Source organism: Odontesthes bonariensis, chromosome 3 (genome assembly GCF_027942865.1).
Source record: "Odontesthes bonariensis isolate fOdoBon6 chromosome 3, fOdoBon6.hap1, whole genome shotgun sequence".
NCBI lineage: Eukaryota > Metazoa > Chordata > Actinopteri > Atheriniformes > Atherinopsidae > Odontesthes > Odontesthes bonariensis.
In genome coordinates this window covers 14,743,235-14,768,907 of record NC_134508.1, presented here as the reverse complement: position 1 = coordinate 14,768,907, position 25,673 = coordinate 14,743,235, and the positions used below count along the sequence as shown (strand labels likewise).

At 44.0% G+C, this 25,673-nt stretch overlaps 1 protein-coding gene and 1 long non-coding RNA gene across 2 annotated transcripts; one reads left to right on the top strand and one right to left on the bottom strand.

The window, feature by feature from the left end:
• Positions 1–3,156: 3,156 nt before the first annotated feature.
• Positions 3,157–4,841, bottom strand: LOC142377730 (uncharacterized). The gene is made up of 4 exons (XR_012769542.1): positions 4,754–4,841; positions 3,942–4,133; positions 3,666–3,762; positions 3,157–3,441 (listed from the first exon to the last, which is right to left on the bottom strand). It is a non-coding gene; the product is annotated as an uncharacterized LOC142377730 (long non-coding RNA).
• Positions 4,842–12,829: 7,988 nt separating this feature from the next.
• LOC142376832 (interferon-induced GTP-binding protein Mx-like) lies at positions 12,830–20,382 on the top strand. The gene is made up of 12 exons (XM_075460430.1): positions 12,830–13,029; positions 14,724–14,861; positions 14,972–15,126; positions 18,134–18,272; positions 18,359–18,557; positions 18,633–18,711; positions 18,798–18,920; positions 19,011–19,152; positions 19,228–19,386; positions 19,512–19,588; positions 19,678–19,917; positions 20,021–20,382. Exons 1-12 carry the CDS (start codon positions 12,843–12,845, stop codon positions 20,243–20,245), a joined length of 1,863 nt encoding a protein of 620 aa, XP_075316545.1. The 5' UTR covers positions 12,830–12,842; the 3' UTR covers positions 20,246–20,382.
• The last annotated feature ends 5,291 nt before the right edge of the window (positions 20,383–25,673 follow it).

The window sequence follows — 25,673 nt, the reverse complement described above, 5'->3', positions numbered from 1 at the left end:
TCACTGCTGGATTAAATTTCTCCTCAGAAGACTGTTGAAGTCGAAACGTAATCCAGCCATGAAATAATAAAAGACAACAAAAAAGGATTTTAAGTGTGCTGACTTCTCACTCCGAAAACTACAGTCAGCCTTTGTCAGATATTTTAGACATTTTAGTGAGGAAAGTAATGAAACATTACACAAAGGATAAGAAAAATACCAATTTTGAAACTACACTACAGTAACTATACTGAAAGTGACAAGTACATACATTCACTCTTGAAGAGGGGCTTATTCAAAGATTTCTGAGTGGCTGCAGTCCTAGTGACAATAGGCCTTTTTCACACTTCCTGTATTTTCTACCGGAAATACGCAATGGACATGGTAACTTACTTCCGCTAACAATGGCCGAAGCTAAGAACAGGAGCTACTGTAGTGTAGCCTACCGGGCTGCTCGTCTTATGCCGTGAAGAATCCTTATCTGCATTTCCACAACTTCCCCAGCAATGTCGAGGTTAAAAAAAAGTGGGTTCAGGCGATAAGGAGAGAAGAAGGACCAGGTTTTGTGATTAAAAAGGGCTGTACGTTAGTGTGCAGCCGTCATTTCACATCGGAGAATTACGTCCAGGGGCTAAGTGTTAGCAGGCTAAAAAGAGATGCGGTTCCAACCTTGTTTAGCTGGAATAAGTTCACTCCTCAAAAACGGCAGTTTGTACAACTGTCTTTACTGGCATTGGAAGAACAAAAAAAAGAAATAGCAAAGAAGGCTGCTAAACTGGACCACGACTATGCTACGCCACCCCCGGCAGGTAAGACATTTTACCTCTTGTAAACAACTAGCATAATATAATGTGTGAAGTGACAGAACGTGCCATTGTGCTGAACTCACATAGTTTAAAAGTATTTCTTACCTCATATTGCTGTCTTCCTTGGCTAGTAGTACGTTATGTTCTTGTCTTAGTAGTCTACTTTGTATAGGCTAACACGTTATCAACAGGGATCTAGCATTTCCACACAAAGTGGTTGTATAATTTCAGTAAATTGTATAAAGGACTGAATTAATTTTGTCTTCTGATCACCACAGGTGTTGTACATGAGGTGACATCTTACATCGAAGAATTAGAAGCTCAACTGGAGAGGGTAGCCTTGCCATCCCCAACTGTCTTCAGTAAATACTGTGTGTCTGATGCTCAAATTAAATTCTACACTAAATTTCCATCTGAGCGTGTGTTCAAGATCTTCTGGGAACACATTGCACCATCTGCGTCTCGACTCATCCACTGGAGCAAAGCTCAGAGGATGGGTGAGAGAGCCATTGTAGACATCGGACCCAGCCCCTCTCGCAGGATGCCATTAATTGACGAGTTCCTCATGTACTCTATGCGAGTAGCTGTTGGAATGAAGGAGCAGCTCATAGCTGACCTGTTCGGCACCAGTGTAGCCACAGTTAGCCGAGTGACCATCACTTGGGCTAACTACCTGTTTGCAGTCCTGGCGACGATTTCTCTTTGGGTGGGTAGGGACAAAATAAGGTTGGTCATGCCCGACAAATTCAAGACACACTTTCCCAATGTACGTGTGATTCTTGATTGTACCGAGGTTGCTGTGGCTGCAGCCTCTTCACTGACCTGGCAGTCAGAAATGTTTTCCCATTATAAAAACAGGACCACCTTAAAGGCACTAATTGGAGCTGTACACTGGAAGCATCTCTGACAAAGAGATAACAAAGCTCAGCGGAATCCTTCCCTTGCTTGGGCCAGGTGACGAAGTGATGGCAGACAAAGGCTTTCTCATTGATGATCTCCTCTCTAATGTTGGAGCAAAACTCATCATTCCACCCTTCAAACGTTCAGCCCAATTTACAAGAGAGGACACTGAGAAGACACAGGCGATCGCCCGTCTCAGGATTGTAGTTGAGAGGGTAATAGGCCGAATTAAATCGAATCACATCTGGGACTCACCTGTACCGCTCACTTTGATGGGCACCGTCAGCCAGATCTGGTACAATTGCTGTGTAATGGTTAACTTTCAAGGACCTTTATCCCGTGAAGAGTGTTAAGCTCACAGTTCTGAAATACTTCCTAAGCACACATGAATGTATTTTGTGTTTTGTATTCATGACACCTTGTTTATCATTTTTAATATTTACATGTAACTGCCTCTTTGTCACTGTTCCTTTACGCGGTAGGAATATAATTTAGCCAAACTACCACAAACAGGTAAAATGAAATCATGAACACTGCAATAAATACACTTTCAATTGATTCATCTGAGACTGAAGATATTTATTGGAATTCATAACCATTCTGGGCCTTGAGTGCCATGACTCAGGCAATGTTGAGTAATTCATTTAACTGATGAGAGTATGCACAACTGAATAACAAAAAAAAAAAATAAATAAAAAAAAAAAAAAAAAAAAAAACATTATAGCAACACAGTAAATATTTTCAAGACACACAAGCCATTAGCCTGTGTAAACCCTGCCTCTGCTTCAGGTGGATTTCATTTCATTGCAGTACACATCCATGTATGTGGTGTAGTAAAAAAGGTCTAATTTGTCCTTCATTTTGAGTATGAATGCATCATCTCGGAAAATTCTTTCAACATATAATTCTGCCTGAGTATCTGTCACAAAGTCACACCACTCAAGCCCGGTTACTGCTAACTGTCCCTGGACCTGCCAGTAGTACCGGTGTGACTGCCTGAGGATGACATTTCCATTTTCCCTCTTAAGGTGTGCAACCTGCGAAACATCATGTTTTGTTGTGCTCTTCACTTCTACAAGTCCAAATGGCGGTGACTCTGAAGGGTCATAGACCCTACCATCAGGACTAGCCCCAAGATGCGGTGCTTCAGGGGAAATGACAAACCCAAACAGGCAGCATGTTAACTCACATTAATTCAGAATAGCTTGCCAGGACCTCTGGCTCCATCTGCAACCTCGCTTCATTGCAGCTGTTTGCTTGCTAGAGCCCCTTATCATCTGGGTAGCAAGGGCTTTTGCTGAAGCCACAGGATCCACATTCCCCCCCCAGGTGGCACAGGCCTCTCGAAAGCGACTGGCTGTTAACCGTGGCTGACGTAACTGCACCCGTGCTGGACATGTTGACTGTTGTCTAGTACCCTTCTCAATTTCACTGGCCATTTCAAATGATACTCGCAATGACAATAGGTGCAATTGCTGGTGCAATGTAGGAACAAAGTCCAAGTTAGAGACAGGATACTGATACCAAGGAAGCGGTAGATCTGGGAATTCAGGAGCCAAGTTGTGCTGGATAAGGTCATTGGATGTTTCAGGTGGACAAAGGTATGACATAGGGCATCCAAATGGGACTGGGCCAAATTTAGATGGAACCAGCTCAATTTCAGACAAGCCATCCAACACGAGAGCAATGAGAGGCTGGGGTTCTTCCTCACGTAGCTTGGGGCCAGCAGCCATCAAATCAGGGTCAGGAAATGGTCCTCAAAAGCAACAAGATAAATAAATAAGGCCCCTCTTATTTATTTCAGCTGATTTGTTGGGAAAAGGGGTGTGTTTTAAAAGAGGAAAAATAGGCAAATACTGTGGTAATTTTGTAAAACATTTCCAGGGAAGCCTCAAAGGTTCAACATAGATACATTTAACCATCAGTATGAAGTCAGAACTATTTAGCAGTAGCAACAGTAAAATGGGCATATATTGTTACCTGCATATGCCTGGTACAATGTGGACCGAAGACCACTCTTGCCAGCTGTGGTTGACTTTCGGACCACCACTTCACTTACAGGTTCTGGATGGATTCCCTAAAAGTAAAGATAAAATATGACAACTTCTGCAGGAGTTGTTGTACTACACAATCTACAGTCTCTCTCTCGCTCCGTGTGTGTGTAGCCTGTCTGAGCATAGTTACTCCCAAATGTGAGTATGCCGTAGGGTTAGAGTAAATAAACAGAATAAATAAACCACCTTATCCTACACGCACCTGAGTTCTCGGTCTATGCCATCGCTGAAGATCGCTTGTGCAGGCCAGAGCTGGAGGGACAGACTGCATGCCATACTGTGAATAATGTGCTGTCTGATGTAGTAGGGCCACAATGTGGTTGCAAAACCCTTTTCCTGCTGCACAGCTACAAGAAAACGTCACCAGGTGTCCACTGTCAACAGCAAGTGATATCTGTACATAAATGAATAGGAATTACTTGACAAACATGACAGAAACAGATCAAATAGCAGTAGAGACTTTTAATTTGTGGAATGAGATGAAAGAAAATGAGCAGAGTCAAGGCTACAGAAACAAACAAGTCTGTAGTCTAGAAAGTATTCCTGCAATATCAACTAGTTGGCCTAGTACAGTATCTTTGGAATTGAAACTTCTTATAATCCCAGATTGTGTACTCAACTACGTGTGCTGTGTTTGTGTCATTTAGCATTATACATTTGACTGGGTGGTTGCTTTGTGAAGTGAAGCTTTATTAATGGCAGAGTAACTGATATTTTAGCTCACTACAATTTCAAAGTACTGTATTTTGCCCAACACTGCAAGAGTGAACGTTGCAGTAAGAGGAAGCGAAGAGAGCTGCAACGGCAGCGAGCAGAAATCCTGCAACAGCAGGGAACTTAACAGGCTAAATTAGCCTGGCTAATGCTATCTATATCACAAAAACCTGGCCATCTACTACATTTGATACTATGATGATGACACATGTAGAAAGACACACAATACTGTTAGGTTCACAGTTGTTGACAGTTCAGTAGCTAGCCGCTAACATGCGAACTACCTCTCTAGCTACTTACCTTCATACTTGTTGATGAAGTCTTCGTGAAAAAATTTGTATCCTTTTTTCATTTTCGTTTTCTTCGTTATTGTCCTCTCCTCCACGATCCTTTCAACATTGGCGAAAGAAATGTTTGGCAAATTGCGAAGATACGTTGAGTATACCTTATCCATTACAGTTTTAGCGTTTACCGATACCGTTTATCTCTGTGGGATGAAGTGAATTGACGCTAGGCCGGAAGTAAAGTACCATGTCATTGACGTATATCCGTTTTTTGTGAAAAAGGGGGTCAGTCTGGCAGGCAGCATCCCTGGTCCGGGATGTCTGGACGTGAGCACTTGATGTGCTGGCCAGTGAAGAGTGAACCTGATGCAGACAGAGAGCACACATCTCATGGTTCGAAAGCCGAGCATTACACTCGTGATAAACTGACGAGTCACGACAGATCTGAAGTCAAAACTGTGTTCGAATTGACAGATACATAATGGTGTATGTTCAAGGGTAGTAAGCAAACGTTTGCTAAACATCCCTACCCCTCACCTAGCCACAACACCCGCGTATCCCACACGAAAGACGCAGAAACGACTCGACGTAAACAAAAAAAAATACTAAAAGGTCACCAAACCATAACAAAGGCTTACAAAATATAAAGTCACCAATCGAAAGAAAGGCTTACAACATATGAATTGTTTTCGTCAGGCGTCATTTTCCGTGTAACAGACAAGTATCTAGCCGCAGAACATGCCAATAACTAGACTTGCTTACCTAAGTATTCATGCTTTATGTAGTCCCCTACACGTAAGATACTTGGTCAAAAGACAAATGTCTTGTTTTACAACCAATTTTCCAAATCTAACCAGTTTAACAGAGTATTGGTTTTGTAGCGCAGTGTAGGTTTCATGGATAAATACCTCCACAGCTAATGTTGGCTAGTTAGCTGGCACCCATAAAGTAGCTAGCGGCTAGCAAATAATTATGACTTACTTGATCGGTGTGGGTAGCTGATGGACCGGCAAGGCTTGGCATTGATCCAGGCTTCAACTTCAGGTGTAGGGCAAAACCTACCCTGTAGCCTACTGTTCCAAGTTGTGAAAGCATTCCTCTGTGAAATGTTTCGCGCAAACATTGACGCTCTTTGGGACATGGATGGGCACCTGTAAATGAAATTAAGCCATTCCGTTTTCAAAGGGACAGAGGATGGAAGCGCAAACACACTCTTCTCTTCATCTTCACATCCTGGCACAGTACATTTCGCATGGTAAAGTCGTTTGGAAGCCATTGCTGTATATTCTGTCTTCAGTCGTAACTGGCGAGTCTTCTTTTTCTTTGGCGAGTCTAGGTCTACTCCACATGAGTTGGGCGGGTAGATAATACAGGTAGTTTACCAGCAGTGGGTGGAGACAGAGGGCGTGGCGGAGAGAGGGCGTGGGGAATTTTGATCAGCTCATCCTGGCATGACGTCAAACCAGGGGCCGTGAATCACTGAGACACTTGGACGCGCTCTTTTCAAAACATGGAGGAAATGCTGTACTGCTTAGTGAATACATTTCGCAATTTCTACCCACTGGGGTGACTTAAGGAGGCTAGAGGAACTCATTTTAAGGCTAAAAAACCTCTGAGAGTGAAATTTTCATGCCATGGGACCTTTAATGCTGCAATATCAAGTAACACTCACTTGCCAGTATCAAGTAAATTACAAAAAACATTACAGTTGTGAAGGTATTAAGTAACATTTACTTAATTACATCTAAGTTTTAAGTAATATTTATATAAACAAATTAAGTAAAGTCTACCTGTTTTTCATAGGGAGGAACATCATTTTACTCAAAATTTTAAGTAAATTTTATATATCTATAGTATTTGCTGTTATGAAGTAATTTAGTAGATTTGAATTACTTTCTTGTGCTTGACATTTTAATTTACTTGGTTGCATACGTTACATTACTCACTAAACTTTGGCCGTTTTTGACAGCAGTGGAAAGCAGTGGAAAGCGCTGCTGATTGCCTTTCCACCACTGAAGCGGGTCTTCGGTTAGAGGAATCAGTGGCTCCCTGAAAAAAACGCTGACCTCTGTTTCGGCGCTCAGTGTGGCTGGCTCACACTCGGTGCTGCTGCGGAACAGATCGTCCCAGTTGCTACCTGAACAGTGTCGTTTCGCTCGGCCTGTCGCCCCCTCTGTCTCAGCACGCGAGTCTTGATCAGATTCGGATATGCGGGAGACAGCCTCCTGCACAAGCACTGATCGGCACTGGAGTGTGTCACTCATCCAAAATTTGGTTTTATATCTCGGATCAAGACTTGTTGCCACAATGAACGCAGCGTTGCCCTCAAGTCCCTCAAATCTCTCTCGCAGGGACGTCAGCATGCGCGCTTTCATCTGTTTAATTCCACTGCTGTCGGTTTCATTGTGAATGAAGCGCTTCGGCATGTAGGATCCGGTCCGGTTGGGGCACCGGGTCCGGCAGTAACCGAACCTCGTCAAAAACGCCACTATCCGGCCGGAACCGGACCCCGGATCCTGGATCCGGTGCATCTCTACTTTATATACTGCACACACGGTGATGGCAGCATCATGGACTGGGGCTGCTTCTTGGCAAGAAATAAGAACAGGGAGACAAAGCAGAGGGAAGAGTGAATGTAGTCATTTATCAGTCATCTTAGGTGAAGTCAGTTTTAAGTTGGATAATCGACAGACATTCCCAAGCCACTCACACACATTTCAACTGCACCCGTATTGCAGACTTTAAACACACGGAGAGGACAACTGCAGCGTGTTCCAACTTCCTGTTTTCAAAATAAAAATGTGGGACATGCTAATATTTACATATAAATATTAATAAGAATTATGAACAGAACTAAATTGTAAAACTAAAAGGTGTATCTCATGCAGCCAGTGTAGTTACATGATCCCACACTGATTTGGAGTCAATTCATCACATGACCTGGAAGCTATTGAGCAAAAATGCTAATATTTACATATAAATATTAATAAGAATTATGAACAGATGTAAAATGTAAAAACGTAAAAATAAAATAAATAAAATAAAAAGGGAAACTCTCGGAAAATTACATAGCAAAGGACACACGGATAAAACATGATGAAAAACACAAAAACTTCGGCCTTCTCTGAGCTGCTTTAAAGGTATAGTTCGCCTCTTTTGACATGAAGCTGTATGACATCTCAAACTAGCAATATCGTGCATAAACTATAGGTTAAGAAATTAACCCCGGTGTCCTGAAACACGAGTGAGGTATCTCACTATGGGACATGCCCCCTGCGCTTCTCCCCAGAAGCAATTTTCCACTACGCCAGTCTTGACTGGCAGAAAGACGTGTCGGACCGATCTTGGAGGAGTGACTTCCTCCTCCTTATAAGGCCGTGGCATCATGTCGTCTATTCAATCTGAGCAAAGTACATCTCTTCCTCGCTCCAGGCAAGGAGAATGATCTGGTGAGATACCTCACTCGTGTTTCAGAGAACTGGGGTTAATTTCTTAACCTATAGTTCTCTTTCAACATTCGTTTCAGTATCTCACTATGGGATATAGAGACTCCCGTCTTGCCAGACAATCATACCTCGAGGACCAGTTATCAAAACAACCACAGTCACATAGGTAGCCCTATATCTGTCGCAGAACCCACGCGCAGAACTGTGTGAGCCAACGTGGGTACCGTAACATCCAATCTGTAAAATCTGGAGATGGTGTGAGGCGTAGTCCAGCTAGCAGCCGCACATATCTCCCCAATAGAAATGCCTTGGAACAATGCCCATGACGCGGCCATCCCACGAGTGGAATGAGCACGCAGCCCTGGGGGGGGGTTGAAGCCCCTTGCTCTCATAGGCCAAGGCAATAGCCTCCACAATCCAGCGTGACAACCGCTGCTTCATAAAGCTGGATTTACAGTTGACGAGTCAAGACGTCAAAATGACGTTTCAGGCCTGGCACTTGCTTTGAAAAGACGGCGCACCACGTTGTCGTGCACCAGTCGATATTTGTACTTGGCTGCGCCGAGAACGCCAAACCGGATGGATCAATCTGAGACCAGGCTCAGTCAGGAGGTGTGTTTGTACAGGCACCTGTACAAAACTGCAGTTAAAAAGCACATAGACCACGTAAACTCCCAAAACTGGTGCACAGAGATTGGCATAACTTTGGGGAAAGAGGGAGAGTTCTGTAAGAATGTGTGGAAGAAGCTACGGGACAGATACGTGAAGGCAAAGAAGAGGGCAGAGACTCCAAGTGGTGATGCCGGGGGCTTCAGACCTTCACCTCTATTGACTGAATTGTCTTGGCTCAAAAACTTCGTGAAACACAGAAATACACGAAGCATTTCATCTTCCAGATACTGCAGCAGCATCATTGATGACAGTGTTCCTGGTCTTGACAGTGGCATTGTTTTCTTTTCGACTTTCTTCGTTGTAGAATAGCGGTAACCTTCACGAAGCAGCGAGACCTCTGTGATGGAGAAAATTGCAACAACTGGCGCATCGACTTGCGCCACCATATATAGCCGGCAGGAAATCGTGACGTCATCAACACCGCTCGCGCTAGCCGACGCGGCAACCATGCTAAAGGCTTTAGAGGCTTCCCCAAGTTTGGCGCAGCCCATGACACAAATAGCTGTTCTGATTTCCTCAACCCAGCTGTTTTGTTCACATAGGCGCGTAATGCGCGCACCGGGCAGAGACCATTCAGACGTTCTTGCTACTTCAATGAGAAGGGAGGAGGACAAAACGCAGACAGCTCAATAGGGCCATATTCCACTGCCGGGTTAGAAACCTTCGGCACACACGCAGGGTTAGGCTTCAGTAGAACCTTAGAATCCCTCACTGAAAACCGCATACAAGCCGGCACCGACAGAGCATGGATGTCACTCACACTCTTGACCGAAGCCAGTGCCAGTAACAGAGCCATCTTCAAAGAGAGAACTCTGAGCTCCACCAGAAGCAGGGGCTCAAAAGGAGGACCCGACAGCGCATCCAGCACCATGGAAAGATCTCATGGAGCGGCCAGATCCTTTGACACCAGTCGAAAGCGCGGGGCCCCTTTCATAAACTGACAAACGAGGGGGTGCTGACCTGCTGTTTTGTCTCCAAAGCCCATGTGACACGCTGATATAGGAGCTAAGTACACCTTGACAGTGGAGAACGCCATGCCCTTATCCAGCAGCCCCTGCAGCAACGCCAGGATAACCGGCACAGGGCACTGAAAAGCCAACACCCCCGCTTTTACGCACAAGTCCTCAAATGCTCTCCAATTACCGTCATAAGCGGAGCTCGTAGACAGCGCTCTTGCACCCTGAATAGTGGCAATGACGTTCTGCGGAAGCCCCAGCGGGGGTCAGATTCAGCCTTTCAAAGGCCATGCCCATAGAACCATGCGTTCCAGATAAGGATTAAAAATCTCCCCGCGAGCCTGTGTCAGAAGTTCCCTGCGCAGAGGCAGACGCCATGGGTGACCATGGGTGACCGCAGGATTAGAGTCAGATGCCTCTACCGTACCCTGGCGAGAGTAGGAGTGATCAGCTCTAATGGAGGGAAAGCATACAGGAGGCCACGGGGTCACTCATGCGCCAAGGCATCCAGCCCCATCGGGGCTTTCCGGTCGGTGAGGGAGTAGCCTGCAGGCTGTTCTTTGGTAGGGTGGGGGGGCGTGCGGTGGGGTGTGGCGGTGCTTCTCCCTGTTGGGGGCGGCTTGAGTGGGCCTGGGTGATGGTGGGTCTCAGACCCTGGCTCCTATGACTGTAGTGATTGTGTGGTTTGTTTGTTGTTTATTTGTTTTTGTTTGCTGTGTTTTGTTTTGTTTTGTTTTGTTTTGTTCTTTTCTTTATTTGTAGGGGCCATCTGGGGTGGGGCAGGTGGGTGCCTTCGGGTTGCCAAGTGGCTCCCCGAATATGCTGCGGGCCCTGGACCTGTTAAAAAAAAATAAAAATGAGTTTTCTCGGTCCCCTATATGTCCCGCTAGTAGGGCTCTAAATTAACTTTTTTGATCACCAGCCAATGTGGCTAGTAAGTTTCTGAAGTTACCAGCCAATCAGAATTTTCACTAGCCACATATTTTTCCATGCAAAAAAGACAGATGAGACCCACTGAATTAATTTGATCAATTCATTAACTAAAGCTTTAAATTCATTTTACAGTGAAATTGGGAATGTATATCCAATTAAAATAATTACAATAATTAAACTTATGTACATACAAAACTTATTCTAACATTTCATTACTCCTCAACCCTCACATACTATTCAGGGTCACATTTTTTGTACATAAAAAAATAACTTTAAAACTGATTTATATTCATGTGAACCCTGAATCTACAAAAATGGAAATATTTAACAACTTTCTAACCATGTTTTAGTGCAGATAATGCACAAAATTAAACACAAAACTATGTGCAGAGACTAATTATGGAATTATGGATACTGTGAAATGCTTAAACATCGTCCGAGCTCTCTGAACTGTCTTCGGATCCATCTAAATCAGTTTTCTCACAAAGTGTGGCCGGCGTGTGCATTGTATTTCCAAACCAAGAGTGACCCACTCCCTAGTACGGCAGCCTCAGCGGATGCATTCCCATAGAAACTGCGCTCGCGCGTCCCGCGCATAGACTGTATATAATAATTTCGCGTCCCGCGAAATAGATGGTAAAGTTCCTTATTTATCATCGGCCAAGCCGGCTAGTGAGTTTTTTTTAATACACGCCAAAAATAACTTTCACCCGCATTTGGCGGGTTGGCGGGTGTTAATTTAGAGCCCTGCCCGCTAGGTCCCTCCAAAGCCAACAGGTTTGTTTACAAAATTGCAGACCGGACCGGTAAAAGGTAACCAATCAGGTTATGAGCTGGGCTCTGCTGCCTGTCAATCACGCACGTAGACGTGCACGAGTTCTCATGTGTTTTGATGGGGCGGGACAGGAAGTTGAATAACTTTTTATTTTTCGGTTAAAAAATAAGCATTTCTTGCATTTTGCGACTACGGAGGTCACCGTTTTCAACTTCAAGCATTCTGATAGATCATGTAAACTCTTAAAATGCCAAATATTAGGACTTTACGTATGACAACAACAAATCCTGCAGACTGCAGCTTTAAGCAGCCGTCCCATGTACAGAGGCTACAGTCCTCGCTGCAGCTGGCCCCGGTTCGACTCCCACACCGAGCGGCCCTGTGCTGCGTGTCTTTCCCCTTTCTCTGTCCCATGCTTCCTGTCTCTCTCCAGCTGTTCTAACATTAAAGGCATAAAAAGCCCCAAAAAATACTTAAAAAAACAATTAAAGGTATAGGCAAACTATACCTTTAAAGCAGCTCTGAGAAAGCCGAAGTTTTTGTGTTTTTTGCATGTTTTTCCATGTGTCCTTTGTGTCCTTTGCTATACTATGTTAGGGAAACGAAAGAAACCCCCCGCGCACACGGCCCGGCCCCGGCCCCTGCCCCGCCCAAATTTCACTCCAAGCAAACTTGATTACTTGAGAGCCCTGACTGATCCAAAAAATAGTAGGACGATGACGACGTCTATGCGCGACACCGAAGCTTGTAGAGTGTTAATCCAACATGGCAGCGGACACAACGTTACCGTTCAATGCAGCCATAGAAAGTGTTTTAAGTAGCTTAGAAGGCAAGTTTACTTTTAAAAAAGAGCAACGTTTGGCGTTGAAAGATTTCATTTGGTCGAATTTCTGTCGCTCTACATACGTCATCTCGTATAAGTGATACAATTGGCTATGAATCACGCGCAAAGCAGCATGGGAAGAACCAGACGCCATTTGATAGACATTCGTAGCGCCCAATAAACGGCTCTAGGCATTCGTAAACCACGCCTCAAATACGAGAAAATGCACACCTAGTTCCCAGACCACCATCTCATAGAGATGTGGACGCGTCAGCCAGGCTAACCAGAGCTGGGACTGAGCACTGAAACTGAAACCTAAGCAGCGAATGGAAAAAAACTTGGAATCGGCTCTCACTTGATGCGAGCCGGCTCTTCTGATTCACTACAAAGAGCCGGCTCTCAGAGCTGATGCTTGTGCGCATGACCCATCACTATTGTCCTGTGAGAGACTTGCGTTAAGATTGAATTCCATTTTTCTTTTCAGAAGACAACCAGTCGACATGAACTTTCTGAACCAACAGTATGAGGAGAAAGTGCGTCCCTGCATTGACTTGATTGACTCTCTCCGCTCCCTGGGAGTAGAGAAGGACCTGGCGCTGCCCGCTATCGCCGTGATAGGAGACCAAAGCTCGGGGAAGAGCTCTGTGCTGGAGGCGCTGTCAGGGGTGGCTCTGCCAAGAGGAAGCGGTAAGTTATTGCAAACTAGTAACTGCCTTTTTCTATTTATCAAAGCCAGAGTCAGCAGGTGCTGTGACGTCAACTGGGACACAGGCAGCAAAATATTTTCAAGAAGGAAGAATGATTCAATAAATGAAAAATAACTATCTGTTCTGTCCGTGTATATCCTACAATGTTTCCCCGTTTCCACCATTGCTGTGTCATTTTAGTATTTAAAGAGGAGTTATCGGTACGCTTCAAACAAACGTGGAAGATGTGACAACGATGGGCTTGTGGTTTCCCCGTCGGGGAGAACGTAAACACAGAAACGTACCGAAACGGACCCAGATTTAGCCAGATACACATTAAGAACTCTTGTAGAAGTCATCTGTATATGTAATATCCAATGATTATAACACCAAACTGTTTTTTACCATTTTGGTATTGCTGATGTGTTTTTGATATTTTGTATGTTTCCCAGTAATTAATAGTAATTGGTAATGAATGTTGAAAAGGTAAGCTTTTATTTTAGTAAAAGTTACCTAAACCAAGGTAACGTTTTGAACAACTTTTCATATTTTATGGAATAATTTGGTGTTATAATCATTGGATATTACATATACTTCTACAAGAGTTCTTAATGTGTATCTGGCTAAATCTGGGTCCGTTTTGGTCCGTTTCGGTATGTTCCTGTCCGTTTCGGTACGTTCCGGTGTTTAGATACACCCCCGCGTCGCAGTATCTGGAAGATGAAATGCTTAGTGCGTTTCTGTGTTTCATGAAGTTCGTGAGCCAAGACAGTTCAGTCAATAGAGGTGAAGGTCTGAAGCCCCCGGCATCACCACTCCGAGTCTCTGCCCTCTTCTTTGCCTTCAGGTATCTGTCCCGTAGCTTCTTCCACACATTCTTACAGAACTCTCCCTCTTTCCCCAAAGTTCTGCCAATCTCTGTCCACGAGTTTTGGGAGTTTATGTGGTCCCTGTGCTGTTTCACTGCAGTTTCGTACAGGTGCCTGTACAAACGCACCTCCTGGTCTCAAACTGGTCCATCCGGTTTGTCGTTTTCGGCCCAGCCAAGTTACAAAAATGCGCCTTCTTTTCAAGGCAAGTGCCAGGCCTGAAACGTCATTTTGACGTCACGTGTTGGCCGAGCCGTGAGCTACGCGTCAACTGTAAATCCAGCTTTAGACTGGAGTCAAATGACTCGAGTCACTTGTGACATGCAAAATAATGACTTGGTCCCATCTAGCAACTAGCCATTGGTGAAAGTGAATGTGTGTAGGCTTGACAGGAGAATTCAAGCCTCCACCTTTGACAGACCCCAAGAGTCAATTGTGAGGCGCACTCAGTGGCGGTCCTACAATGAATTGCGCCCCGGGCGACGCCCCGCCCCTTTTGCGGTGGCCCCGCCCCCGGTAAAAAACAAAAGTAAAAAAATGCTTATAATAAGTGACAAAAAACACTTATAGTAATGTTATTATTACAACAATGTGGTAATAGTGTAGAAATAACACGTTTTAAACGATTTTGAATATGTTTATAACTATTTTAACATTTTCACGATGTCGTTTGGGGGCGGGGTTTCGCTATGGTGCCGCCCCCTTTCGGGTGCCGCCCAGGGCGCCCGCCCCTAGGACTGCACTACAGAAATAGATAAACATATCTACTTGTTGATCTCGTTTCACATGTTTTCTCTTTGTTGCATTTGGCTCATGATTATTCCAGGCATTGTCACAAGATGCCCTCTCGAACTGAAGATGAAGAGAAGGAAAGAAGGACAAGAGTGGTCTGGAAAGATAAGCTACCCAGATTTTGAGGAAGAGATTGATGACCCTGCAACTGTGGAGAAAAAGATTAGAGAAGGTATAACAGTGCATCATTTTTAAATATCTCGATGAAAACACTGAAAAAAAAAGCCCCTGGGTCTTATTGATACACTGATAAGAACCTCCATCGTTGTCCTCTTCCTCCAGCACAGGATGAAATGGCTGGAGTCGGCGTGGGAATCAGCGATGTCCTCATCAGTCTGGAAATATCTTCTCCTGACGTTCCAGACCTGACTCTCATTGACCTGCCCGGCATCGCCAGGGTGGCTGTAAAAGGACAATCAGAGAACATTGGTGATCAGGTCGGCAAGTTCAGTGTTTCCTCTGGTTCAGTCTCTTTGCCAGCACATCGTTCCAAGGGAAAAGTGTTGACAGTGACAGCTGGGACTTAACCAGGTTAAGAGGATAGAAATCTATCAAACTTGTTTTTCCTGCCAGTACACAACATGTCATACAGTGGGTCTACATGGTGAGATTAATTTGATTATAGCTATAGTTGGTGTAGCGACCAATCCCTCCTTTGTCGCTACTGAATGCTGATTGTTTTAGTTTTGACGTGTACTTCGGGCAATAATCCAACGAAAATCCTTCCTTTTGGCTTGAAATAATACTTTGCTTTTAATTTCTTTATGAAGCCATAATACTTATACTTTTTCCATACAATAGACAGATATCGCTTAAGCACAGTCGAAAACTGTTTGCTTCCCACTCAGCATCACCTGTGCCACACTGAGCACGCTGATTTAAACCCCCCGCCAAAATCCGGTAAAGGTCAGTGCACTGGAGAGAAACTGCCGCCTTGTGGCTTGGCAGTGAAAATTTTCATAAATAAAACATGGCTCCTACAGTTGGGTTATGCTCCTTATTTGAGCAAAGGTAATAATCCTTGGAGGTGGTGAGTGAATCGGATCAGAGGCACAAAGCATGTCATACTCCGATACGATAGGTGGCGCTGTAGCCATTTCAACTATTGCTAATAGAGCCACTTCCGGTTGACCGCTTCACCACCACCAACAACAACAAACTCAGGTATTCGAGAAAATGGCGAACGAAGAGCAAGACGAAGCTACGTCCCTCTACATTTCGTTTGTGATGAGCTGCTTATTGCACAACGGCGCATTCTCCATCACGTTGTTTGTTTCTTTCTGACGGCGGCGACAAGGCAAGGCAAGGCAATTTTATTTATAGAGCACAATTCATACACAAGGCAATTCAAAGTGCTTCACAGCTACATAAAATCACAAGGAGGCAATAAAATCATTACAAAGAAATAAAAAAATAATAATATATAATTTTTTTTTTAAAAACCCATTAAAAATAATCATTAATTAATTAATTTAAAAGTGAAGAGTGCAGATAAAATACTTTCAGGTGTCATATGCACAGCTAAATAGAACTGTTTTCAGCCTGGATATAAACATTGTCAGAGTTGAGGCCTGTCTCACATCTTCTGGAAGACTGTTCCAGATTTTAGGGGCATAAAACTGAAACGCAGCCTCACCTTTAAAATTTGGGCTAAAAAGTTCAAATTGGCATCTAAAGGGTTACATTTTTGAAAATAATTGAAAACTTAAGAGGTATGATCAGAACTGAAGTGGAATAGAATATCTACGGAAAAAATATTAACATATGATGTTTTTAGGTCGTTTTAAAAGGGGACAAAAATGTCCCTTTTCAGAAATTAAGTTTAAATCAGGTATGAGGATTAAAGGGACACTATGTAATAAATTAAGTCATTTATTAGCTCAAATCAACATATTCATTCATAAGTTAGTTCTCATTGGTGTAAAATGATCTCTGTCAAAAATCTCACTTATCCTCCTGAGTGAAGAATAACTTGTCTGTATCTACATAGAGCAGGTAAGCTCTATGGAGGCTGCCATGTCCTTCCGCTCTATGAAAAATGACGAAGTGCCGAGAGGGACATAAAGCACTTCGAATCGCGATTTCCCCACCAGGCCTACAAGCAGAAATGACGTCATTGTGACGTCATTTCCGCCAAATGGCTTATTACAGCCGCTAATGCTAAATTGATTTTATTCCTTGGCACATATGTCTTTGTGTTCATTAGCTTTCTTTTTGTAAGTGCATCATCTTCTTCTTTTTATTATTATTCCTATGCTCCCCCTGGATATCTTCTTTTTGGCGTTATGCTCACATTTGTAAACTGTTATTTTGTTGATTTACTAATAAAGTTTAAAAAAAAAAAATAAAATGCTAAATAGATTTTATCTCGTAAATGATCCCACTAATAATGCATTGATTGTTACCAAACTTCTGCCGTAGTACACATAGGCTCTTAACTCACAAAACGAGGCATTAGAAAGTTTGTAAGTTTACCGGGAGTTTATTTACCGCTGCTAATGCTCCTATTGCTAACACAGGCTAATGCTAATGCTGCGTCAACGTCACTTCCGGTAACTCCCGGAATATGACTAATTGCATTGCTTGCACACCAAAGGAGATGTTATGTTATCTGACATGTTATCTGTCATCTGTATTCATAGTGTTGTTGTATGTGTGTTATATAATCCTTTGTACTGTGTGTCTTGATTTCTTTTTGTTTGTATGGACCTTGAGTCTGAAGCTATAGCTTCTTGAATCTTGACACATTCCGCTTGCCGTAGTTCAAGAAGTTGCAGCGCACATTTGAAAACGTGAGGCGCTAGAGAGCAAATTCATTCAACTTTGCAAAATAAAATTGCACCACTAGATGGGGGAAGAAATTACATAGTGTCCCTTTAAAAGCCTCCTTCGTAGCCAATGATTGGTTTGTCCCTTTTGGACGACCACAGTAACATGACAGTGTACGACGGTAGATATTTAATATTTTTATTGGCATATTATTCCACCATACTGAATAGTTATGAAAATTTGCATTTCTGTTAAAAAAAATCCCTTAAATGTTAAACTCTGGAACTCTCAAATTCGGCCCTCGGACATAGAATTTCAATGTTTTTGTCATAACGTTAGATTTTTGCGAATTTGCCTTATAAAGTGGCCTATGAGTGGAGATATCAGGCAGGTTAGATGCACAGGATACACGGGCTCGAGAGTTCTTAGGCCAGTAGGCCAGTTTCTATCAAGTCAGCAACCAAGGCAGCACAGGTAGACTCAAGATGGCTGTGGCTCAGGAGAAGTAAGAAGTGGGTGGAGTAGGACTACTTGCAAACGCACCATGATCCCAGGACACATCAGTAATGCATGTCCATGTATGTTAAATGATCTATGAAGGAAGAAAAGCTAGTGGAGCTGGCACTTAATCGCTATCAACCTTTTAACTTACACAATATACGTTGCTGATTTCAGATAAAGCGACTGATCCAGAAGTTCATCACCAAACAAGAAACCATCAGCTTGGTGGTGGTGCCATGCAACGTTGACATAGCAACCACAGAGGCTTTGATGATGGCACAGCAGGTGGATCCTGATGGAGAGAGGACTCTGGGTAAATTGAAGTGATTTAGGGAATAGACACTCTGGCTTTTAGGTGAGATACTTTAACTCGTAGATATTCCTCTTTCTTCATCTCAGGTATCTTGACCAAACCTGACCTGGTGGACAAAGGTACAGAAGAGACAGTGGTTGAAATTGTCCATAATGAAGTCATCCAGCTGTTGAAGGGCTACATGATCGTCAAGTGCAGGGGTCAGAAGGAGATCACAGAGAAGGTTTCTCTTTCTGAAGCAATAGAGAGAGAGAAGGACTTCTTCAAAAATCATGCATATTTCAAGTAAGTTCTTTTGCTTTAGGAAAGTTGTTACACCGTCTATATGGTTGAGTCATTAGCTTTTTATTCTTGCTGCAGCACCCTTTACAATGAAGGTCTTGCTACTGTACCTAATCTGGCAGAAAAACTCACACTGGAGCTGGTGCATCACATCAAGGTGAGTTACTACTTCATCTCAACAAATTATTTGAATTATTTAATCACGAGCAGTCAGGTGTTTGACTCTTGTCGTGTGACTTCCAGAAATCTCTGCCCAGACTGGAGGAGCAGATAGAGGAAAAACTGAAACAGACCCAGGCAGAGCTTGATCGTTACGGCAACGGACCTCCATCTGAGCCGGCAGAGAGAAATGACTTCCTCATGGATGTGAGCTGCCTTATGTAACACTTAATCTAGCTCCATTTTCGCCATCCCAATTCTTTGGTCTGAAATACCTGTTGCATGCCTGTGCTGCAGAAAGTGACAGCGTTCACTCAGGATGCCATCAGTCTGACCACAGGGGAGGAACTCAAGTGTGGAGAGAGACTCAATGTGTTTTCTACACTCAGGAGGGAGTTTGGGAAATGGAAGGCCCACCTGGACCGCTTAGGGCAAACCAGTGAGTATGTTAGTTTTCAGCTGGTGAACAGCTCTTCGTTGCCACTATGCTGACATGATCTTTCATTGACCACAGTTAACACGAACATAGAAAGAGAGGTTGAGGAATATGAAGACAAGTACCGTGGAAGGGAACTTCCAGGCTTTATCAACTACAAGACCTTTGAGGTGATGGTTAAGGAGCAGATCAAACAGCTGGAAGAACCAGCAGTCATGAAACTTAAGCACATAGGAGGTTTGTGTTCACATTATTCTTAGTGCATAGTTGTACGTTTTTGTTTTGTTCTTTTTGTCCAGCATGCTTTGTTACTCAGCTGAATTTGAGAAACTATTTGTAACTTTTATTTTGTTTTCCTCCAGATGGTGTTCAGAAGGTGTTCATACAGCTGGCTCACATTAGCTTCACTGGATTTCCTAACCTCGAGAAAACAGCCAAGGTAAAAAGCCTCTTTAAGTTTCGTCCAAGTCTAGTTTTTGTCATTCTTAGTGTTTTGGCTGTCAAAATATAATTTACACCATTTTCTAGGCAAAGATTGAATCCATCAAGCAGGAAAAAGAGTCGACTGCCGAATCCATGCTGAGGACTCAGTTTAAGATGGAGCTGCTCGTTTACTCCCAGGACCAGATCTACAATGACAGTTTGAGTGACAGCAAGAGGGAGGAACAGGACGAGGAAGATACGAGTTCTGAAACGAGCCTTTTGTACAGCAATGATAATCACGCAACGGTTCAAGAACTGATGTTGCATCTTAAATCCTATTACAAAGTAAGTCTTTCTTTGAATGATTTCTTTTAAGATCTGTCATTTATGACAGATTGTACGATTATCATTAAATGGCTCAAACTCTTGTTTCTGCCTTCTCCTGCAGATTGCTGTTCAGCGTCTGGCTGACCAGATCCCCCTGGTGATCCGCTACGAGATGCTGCAGGAGTCTGCTGTCCAACTGCAGAGGGAGATGCTTCAGATGCTTCTGGACAAGGAATACTTGGAGTTTTTACTGAAGGAGGACTTTGACATCTGCAACAAGAGGGCGGCTTTGCAGAGTCGGCTCAAACGCCTCAGGCAGGCCCGTGCATACCTGGTGGAGTTCTAGAGGTTAAGGCCTTTTCGCATCAGCCTGCTGTACCTTTTATTTGTCAAACATAGCATGACTGTTGCTGTAGTACTCTTTTACTTTTATTTCTTTATTGTGTCCAATGTAAAGTGGACAAATTTGCTTTTGATTTACAGTCAAATCACGACTGACCAAGTCAATGTCAGCACATAGGACTTCTTGATTATGTACTCCTTTTGTCGAGAAAAAAAGTAATCTACTACATTCCTTGCAAAACTCAAAATGCATATTTAATGCATTGTATTGCAGATCTTTTCCAGGACCTCACCTCACATCGTGGTCCAAATTTCTGAGATGGGTGATTTAGTTGCAGCTGGGGACTTTGACATATTCCAGAGGATTAAAACCATTGTCATGGGTAAAATGTATCAAACCAAATCTATTTTGTTCATTGTAGTTTTTTTCTTTTCTTGTCAATTTGTATCAATAGAGATTGTTTTAGTCTTTTAGAGAAGTCAGTGTGCCCGGAGGGCCACGCTCCCAGTTCCACAAGGTTGCTTGCCCCTCAATTTTAAATGCTCACTATTAGAAAATATCAAAGAGCCAGCGGGGAGAAGGGAGGGGTCTTCCCGCACCCCTGTTGCCTGGTTGCTGCCTGGGGCGGGGGGGCCAAGAGGAGGAGTTGTCCTGTTGGTTCGGGGTCTGTGGTGGCTGGGGGGCTGCTGGCCCCCGGATGTGCCCGCTACGCCACACTCCAGCGGAGGTGGGGGATGGATGCATGTGCTGTGTGAGTGTTTGTGGATGTGTTTTTAGGGACCGAGCAGTGAAACTGCAAGGACCCTATTGTATCTGTAAGGATTATTCTTTCCGTCTTCTTTCTTCTTATTCTTTGCAAAAGGTATGCAAAAACTCATGAAATTTTGCGAGCACCACCTGCCAGTCGACGACATGAAAGAATCTAAACTTTATTTTTTTGGGAGTCGCTCATTGGCTCTGTAGCGCCCCCTACGATGCTTAAAAATGTTCCCCGCATAGGGGTTAGTTTCACGTGGGATGACGAAATTCGGTACACTCATTCATCATACCCAGACGCACAAAAAAGTCTCATGCCTCCATGGTCCCACATCCACAGGAAGGCGGCCATTTTGGATGGAAAGTGAGTTTTCGTGCCATTTTTTTGACCGAATCCACACCTTGCATAAGATCGAACTTGTCCTACAGATTTAATGCTACAGACTTCAAACTTGGCCAGGTTACTCTTAAGACATGGGGGGGGGAATTCTTGGAGAAAATTTTTCAAAACTTATAGGGCGTGGCTGTGGCGACGCCTCAAAGTTTGATGACTCGCCATCACTCGCCACAAAAAATTAAGGTTCTTATAACTCCCACATACATTATCCAATCTGTCCCAAACTTCATACGGTGATTGCTGGACCCAGCCTGAACGCGCACATATAAAATAGTGATATCCACATACAGCGCCACCTGCTGGTGGTCGGAAACGTCTTTTTTTCCCCACAACTCGCATTTGATCGAACTCCTCCTACAGATTTCATGCTACAAGCTTCAAACTTGGCCAGGTTACTCTTAAGACATGGGCGAAAAAAATCATGGAGAAACTTTTTCAAACTCTGAACGGTGTGGGCGTGGCCAGGCGGTGAAAATAGTGTGATGGCGTTTGTGATTTGAAAGCCTTATCATCATCTCAAAGTCATGAAACTTGGCACACACATCCAACCTGACGACTTTGTACGTATGTAAAGGGTATCGTGTGTGGGTGGATCAAAATGGCTCAGTGGCGCCCCCTAGAAATTTTCAAAAACCCCTAGGCATTGGGGTTATTATGTGCTCGTACGTACGCAGAGGGTATCGTGCGTGTGGGCAGAGCTGCAGCTCCAGCATCCAGCGCATGCCCCAACGTACGCACATCCCAACGTACGTCATCTCGGTCCCGCTCACAGCTGCTTGCAGCTTTCTAGTTATTATTATTCCGATCTTCTTCTTATTATTATTCTTTGCAAAAGGTATGCGAAAACTCAGGAAATTTTGCGAGCGCCACCTGCCAGTCCACGACATGAAAGAATCTAAACTTAATATTTTTGGGAGTCGCTTATTGACTCTGTAGCGCCCCCTATGATGCATAAAAATGGTCCCCTTAATAGGATTAGTTTCGCGTTGGACGAAATTCGGTACACTCATTCATCATGTCCAGACGCACAAAAAAGTCTGGGGTCGCCATGGTCCCACGCCCACAGGAAGGCGGCCATTTTGGATGGAAAGTGCGTTTTTGACCGATTCCACGCCTTGCATAAGATCGAACTTGTCCTACAGATTTAATGATACAGACTTCAAACTTTTCTCTAAAGACGTTTAAGGCTCTAAAGGCTCCCCCTAGAAATGTTCAAAAACCCCTCCGCATTGGGGTTATTATGTGTTCGTACGTTCGCAGAGGGTATCGTGCGTGTGGGCAGAGCTGCAGCTCCAGCGTCCAGCGCATGCCCCAACGTACGCACATCCCAACGTACGCACACCTCGGTCCCGCCTACAGCTGCTTGCAGCTTTCTAGTTTTTTTTTGTTTTTTTTTTGTCTTATATGATTTATGGCGTGACTGGGTCTGGGTCCTGCTGTCCTCTGGCCTGCTTGTGCTGTTCCTGATGGGGGGCATTGCTTCTCCCCGCTGCTCGCAGCCTCACCCACCTGTGGGCACGTCTTGACTCCCGGGGCGCTGGCCCACTGCGGTTGGCTGTCTGGGGCGCCTGGCCCTCTCGGGTGTTGGGCGGGGCCCCTACCGGGGGGTTTTGGTGGCGCTCGGGCTCGCGGGGGCCGGTTTCGGGCGCGGTCCATGTCTGGGTGGCGGGGGCCTGGCGGGGCTGGTAGGCTGCCGCCTCTGGTCGTCGGGGGGGCTCTGCCCGATGCTTGTGGGGGCTCTGTCTGGGAGCTTCCTCTGCTGTCTTCTGGGGGGATGCTTGGTCGTCCCTATGATGGGCTTCCCGGGTTCTGTGCTCCTTAGGGGCTGTTGGTGGCCTGGGTCTGGGGGCCCTCTCGGCCTGCTTCTGATTGCTGGGGGTGGGGATTGTGCCACTATACACTGATATTTAAGCATGGTTATTATGTGGGACCATCTACGTGTATTGCATGTTCATGCACACACACTCACACTCACATTCACATTCATTAGCCCAGTAGCATGCTCACTAAGCAGTTGTTGTGCTGTCCTGTGGTTTAAGGTCACCTGTGTATCATATGAGATTGCTGCTGCTTGTGTTTTTTTGTTTTTGTTTGTGTGTTTGTTCTCTGCTTGTCTGCTTACAGGTTCTCCTGGTGCTTCTAAGGTTGGATTCCCCACAAAAGCCGTGAATCGTCTTCAGTTTTGTTTTTACAGGTGTAGCAGCTGGTTTTCGGATTTTTCATTGTTTTTTATGTTTGTCTCTTCATGTTTCTGTTCTTTTTCCTCTTCTTCGCTTTCCCTCTCTCTCTGTCCCCCGGTCCGGCACTATTACCATATCATGTTAAATATTGTAACAAAAATAAATAAATAAAAATGAGGAGTTGATGGGTGTCAAGGGGAGCTTTACATTCATAAAGCTTCCCTTGGCATAGCAAATGTGTTTAGCATAAACGGTATTCAGATTACAAATCTGCTGCCATAATGCTGGACAGGACAAGGAAAAAAAAAAAAAAAAAGAGAAGTCAGTGTGAATTATTTGCATCGCTTAACTTTTCTGCTTCAATTTTGGTGAGACCCATTTCTATTTATACACAACATTATCAATGTTGTATATTGAAAATTCAAGTAAGGAGGCTGGGGGCTTGTGGGCATCACAGTAACTAACCAGGACAAAATAACAAAGAACGAAAAAAAACTTCAGGAAGATGGCCCCCAATGATGAACTGCTCACAGCCTCAGGTAGCCAAAACCCAAAAAAGCAACTAGCATGGAAGAATAAGCCTCTGCATGGCACGTACCACCAACAGGTTGAAAAAGTGGCTGATATCCAGATGTCCTATCAGTACCTAGAAAAGGCAGGTCTGAAAAACAGCACAAAGGCACTAATCATGGCAGCTTAACAGGTATAAGAGCATTAGAAGACGTGATCTACCACAGCAGACAGGAGCCCAGGTAGGTAGATACAAGCAGGTACGACATGTCGAACACCTTGTCCAAGTGGTGGGAATAGTGTTCAGTAACATCTGTACAGAGTACAGTTTGGAAATCCCAATGTCAGTGGGAGATGCCATCAAAGGTGGTGGAGAACGTCCAGATCCAGATTGCAGAAGTGACATGTAGATATTTCAAATGACAGAAAAATACTATGGGCTAAAGGAGAAAGTTGGAAAGCAGTGGCGAATGAAGGCGACATCGGTATGAGTGGAAATCAAGGTATTCGGGGCTCTGACCCCAAAACAGGGAGAGTGGCTCCAACAGATCCAAGGAACGTCAGAGATGTCTGTCCAAAGAGCTTCCAGGCCTCTAGGAAAGAGCCTGAGCTTAAAGGGGTTACCACCCACAAGAGGGGCGAGTGTGGAGAATTTTTTATTTTTTTTAAACTGATGCCCATTAATCAGTACTTAAAGGGGAACTGCGGTATTTTCAACATTAAGCCTCTTTTATGAGTCGTCTGCAATGTTTTAGAACCCCCCTCACCTCTTTTTTGAATTTTACTGCTGTCTCCGGTATTTGCCTAATTTTGATTCTTCTCAACCTGCTTCAGATTGGCAAGTCATGTGCATGTCCTAAAAGGTCGGTAAAAGCACCATAAACGTCCGTTTTTAAAATCATCAACTCACCGGAGTGGTTACTGGTGTGCACTGGTAATCCATATCAAATTTCATTGCGAAAAGTTGCTTCTGTCATGTTTTATTAGACATTTTGTAAATCCCATTGAGTTCTATTGAAGACTGGATGCTCGTTGATATTACGATTATGTGCCGATTACGTGCCGAAGGACAATGAACAATCGCAATCAATGGCGCCATCAAGTGGTGTGGAGTATAGCAAGTCAGATTCAACTGCTGAGCGGAAGTTTATCCACGGCTGTGAGGTGGCTAAGAAAATAGTTCGAGCATGAACGAGCTGCCAAATAAAACACGACAGAAGCAACTTTTCACAACGAAATTTGATATGGATTACCAGTGCACACCAGTAACCACTCCGGTGAGTTGATGATTTTGAAAACGTACATTTATGGTGCTTTTATGGACCTTTTTGGACATGCACATGACTTGCCATTCTGAAGCAGGTTGAGAAGAATCAAAATAAGGCAAATGATTCAAAAAAGCGGTGAGGGGGGGTTCTAAAACATTGCAGACGACTCATAAAAGAGGCTTAATGTTGAAAATACCGCAATTCCCCTTTAAGTTATTTATATCACTGATCGCTGTCTTTCAGCCTGTAAGCTTTGGTTATTAATTCATTTGAAAACGACCAATAAAACGGTACGGATGACTTTCAAGGACAGACAAAAA

Coding starts and splice junctions, on each gene's coding strand:
- LOC142376832 (XM_075460430.1), top strand. CDS start 12,843: ATGAACTTTCTGAACCAACAGTATGAGGAGAAAGTGCGTCCCTGCATT. Junction 18,712..18,797: donor AGCTGGTGCATCACATCAAG/GTGAGTTACTAC, acceptor TGTGACTTCCAG/AAATCTCTGCCCAGACTGGA. Junction 19,918..20,020: donor ATCTTAAATCCTATTACAAA/GTAAGTCTTTCT, acceptor CTTCTCCTGCAG/ATTGCTGTTCAGCGTCTGGC.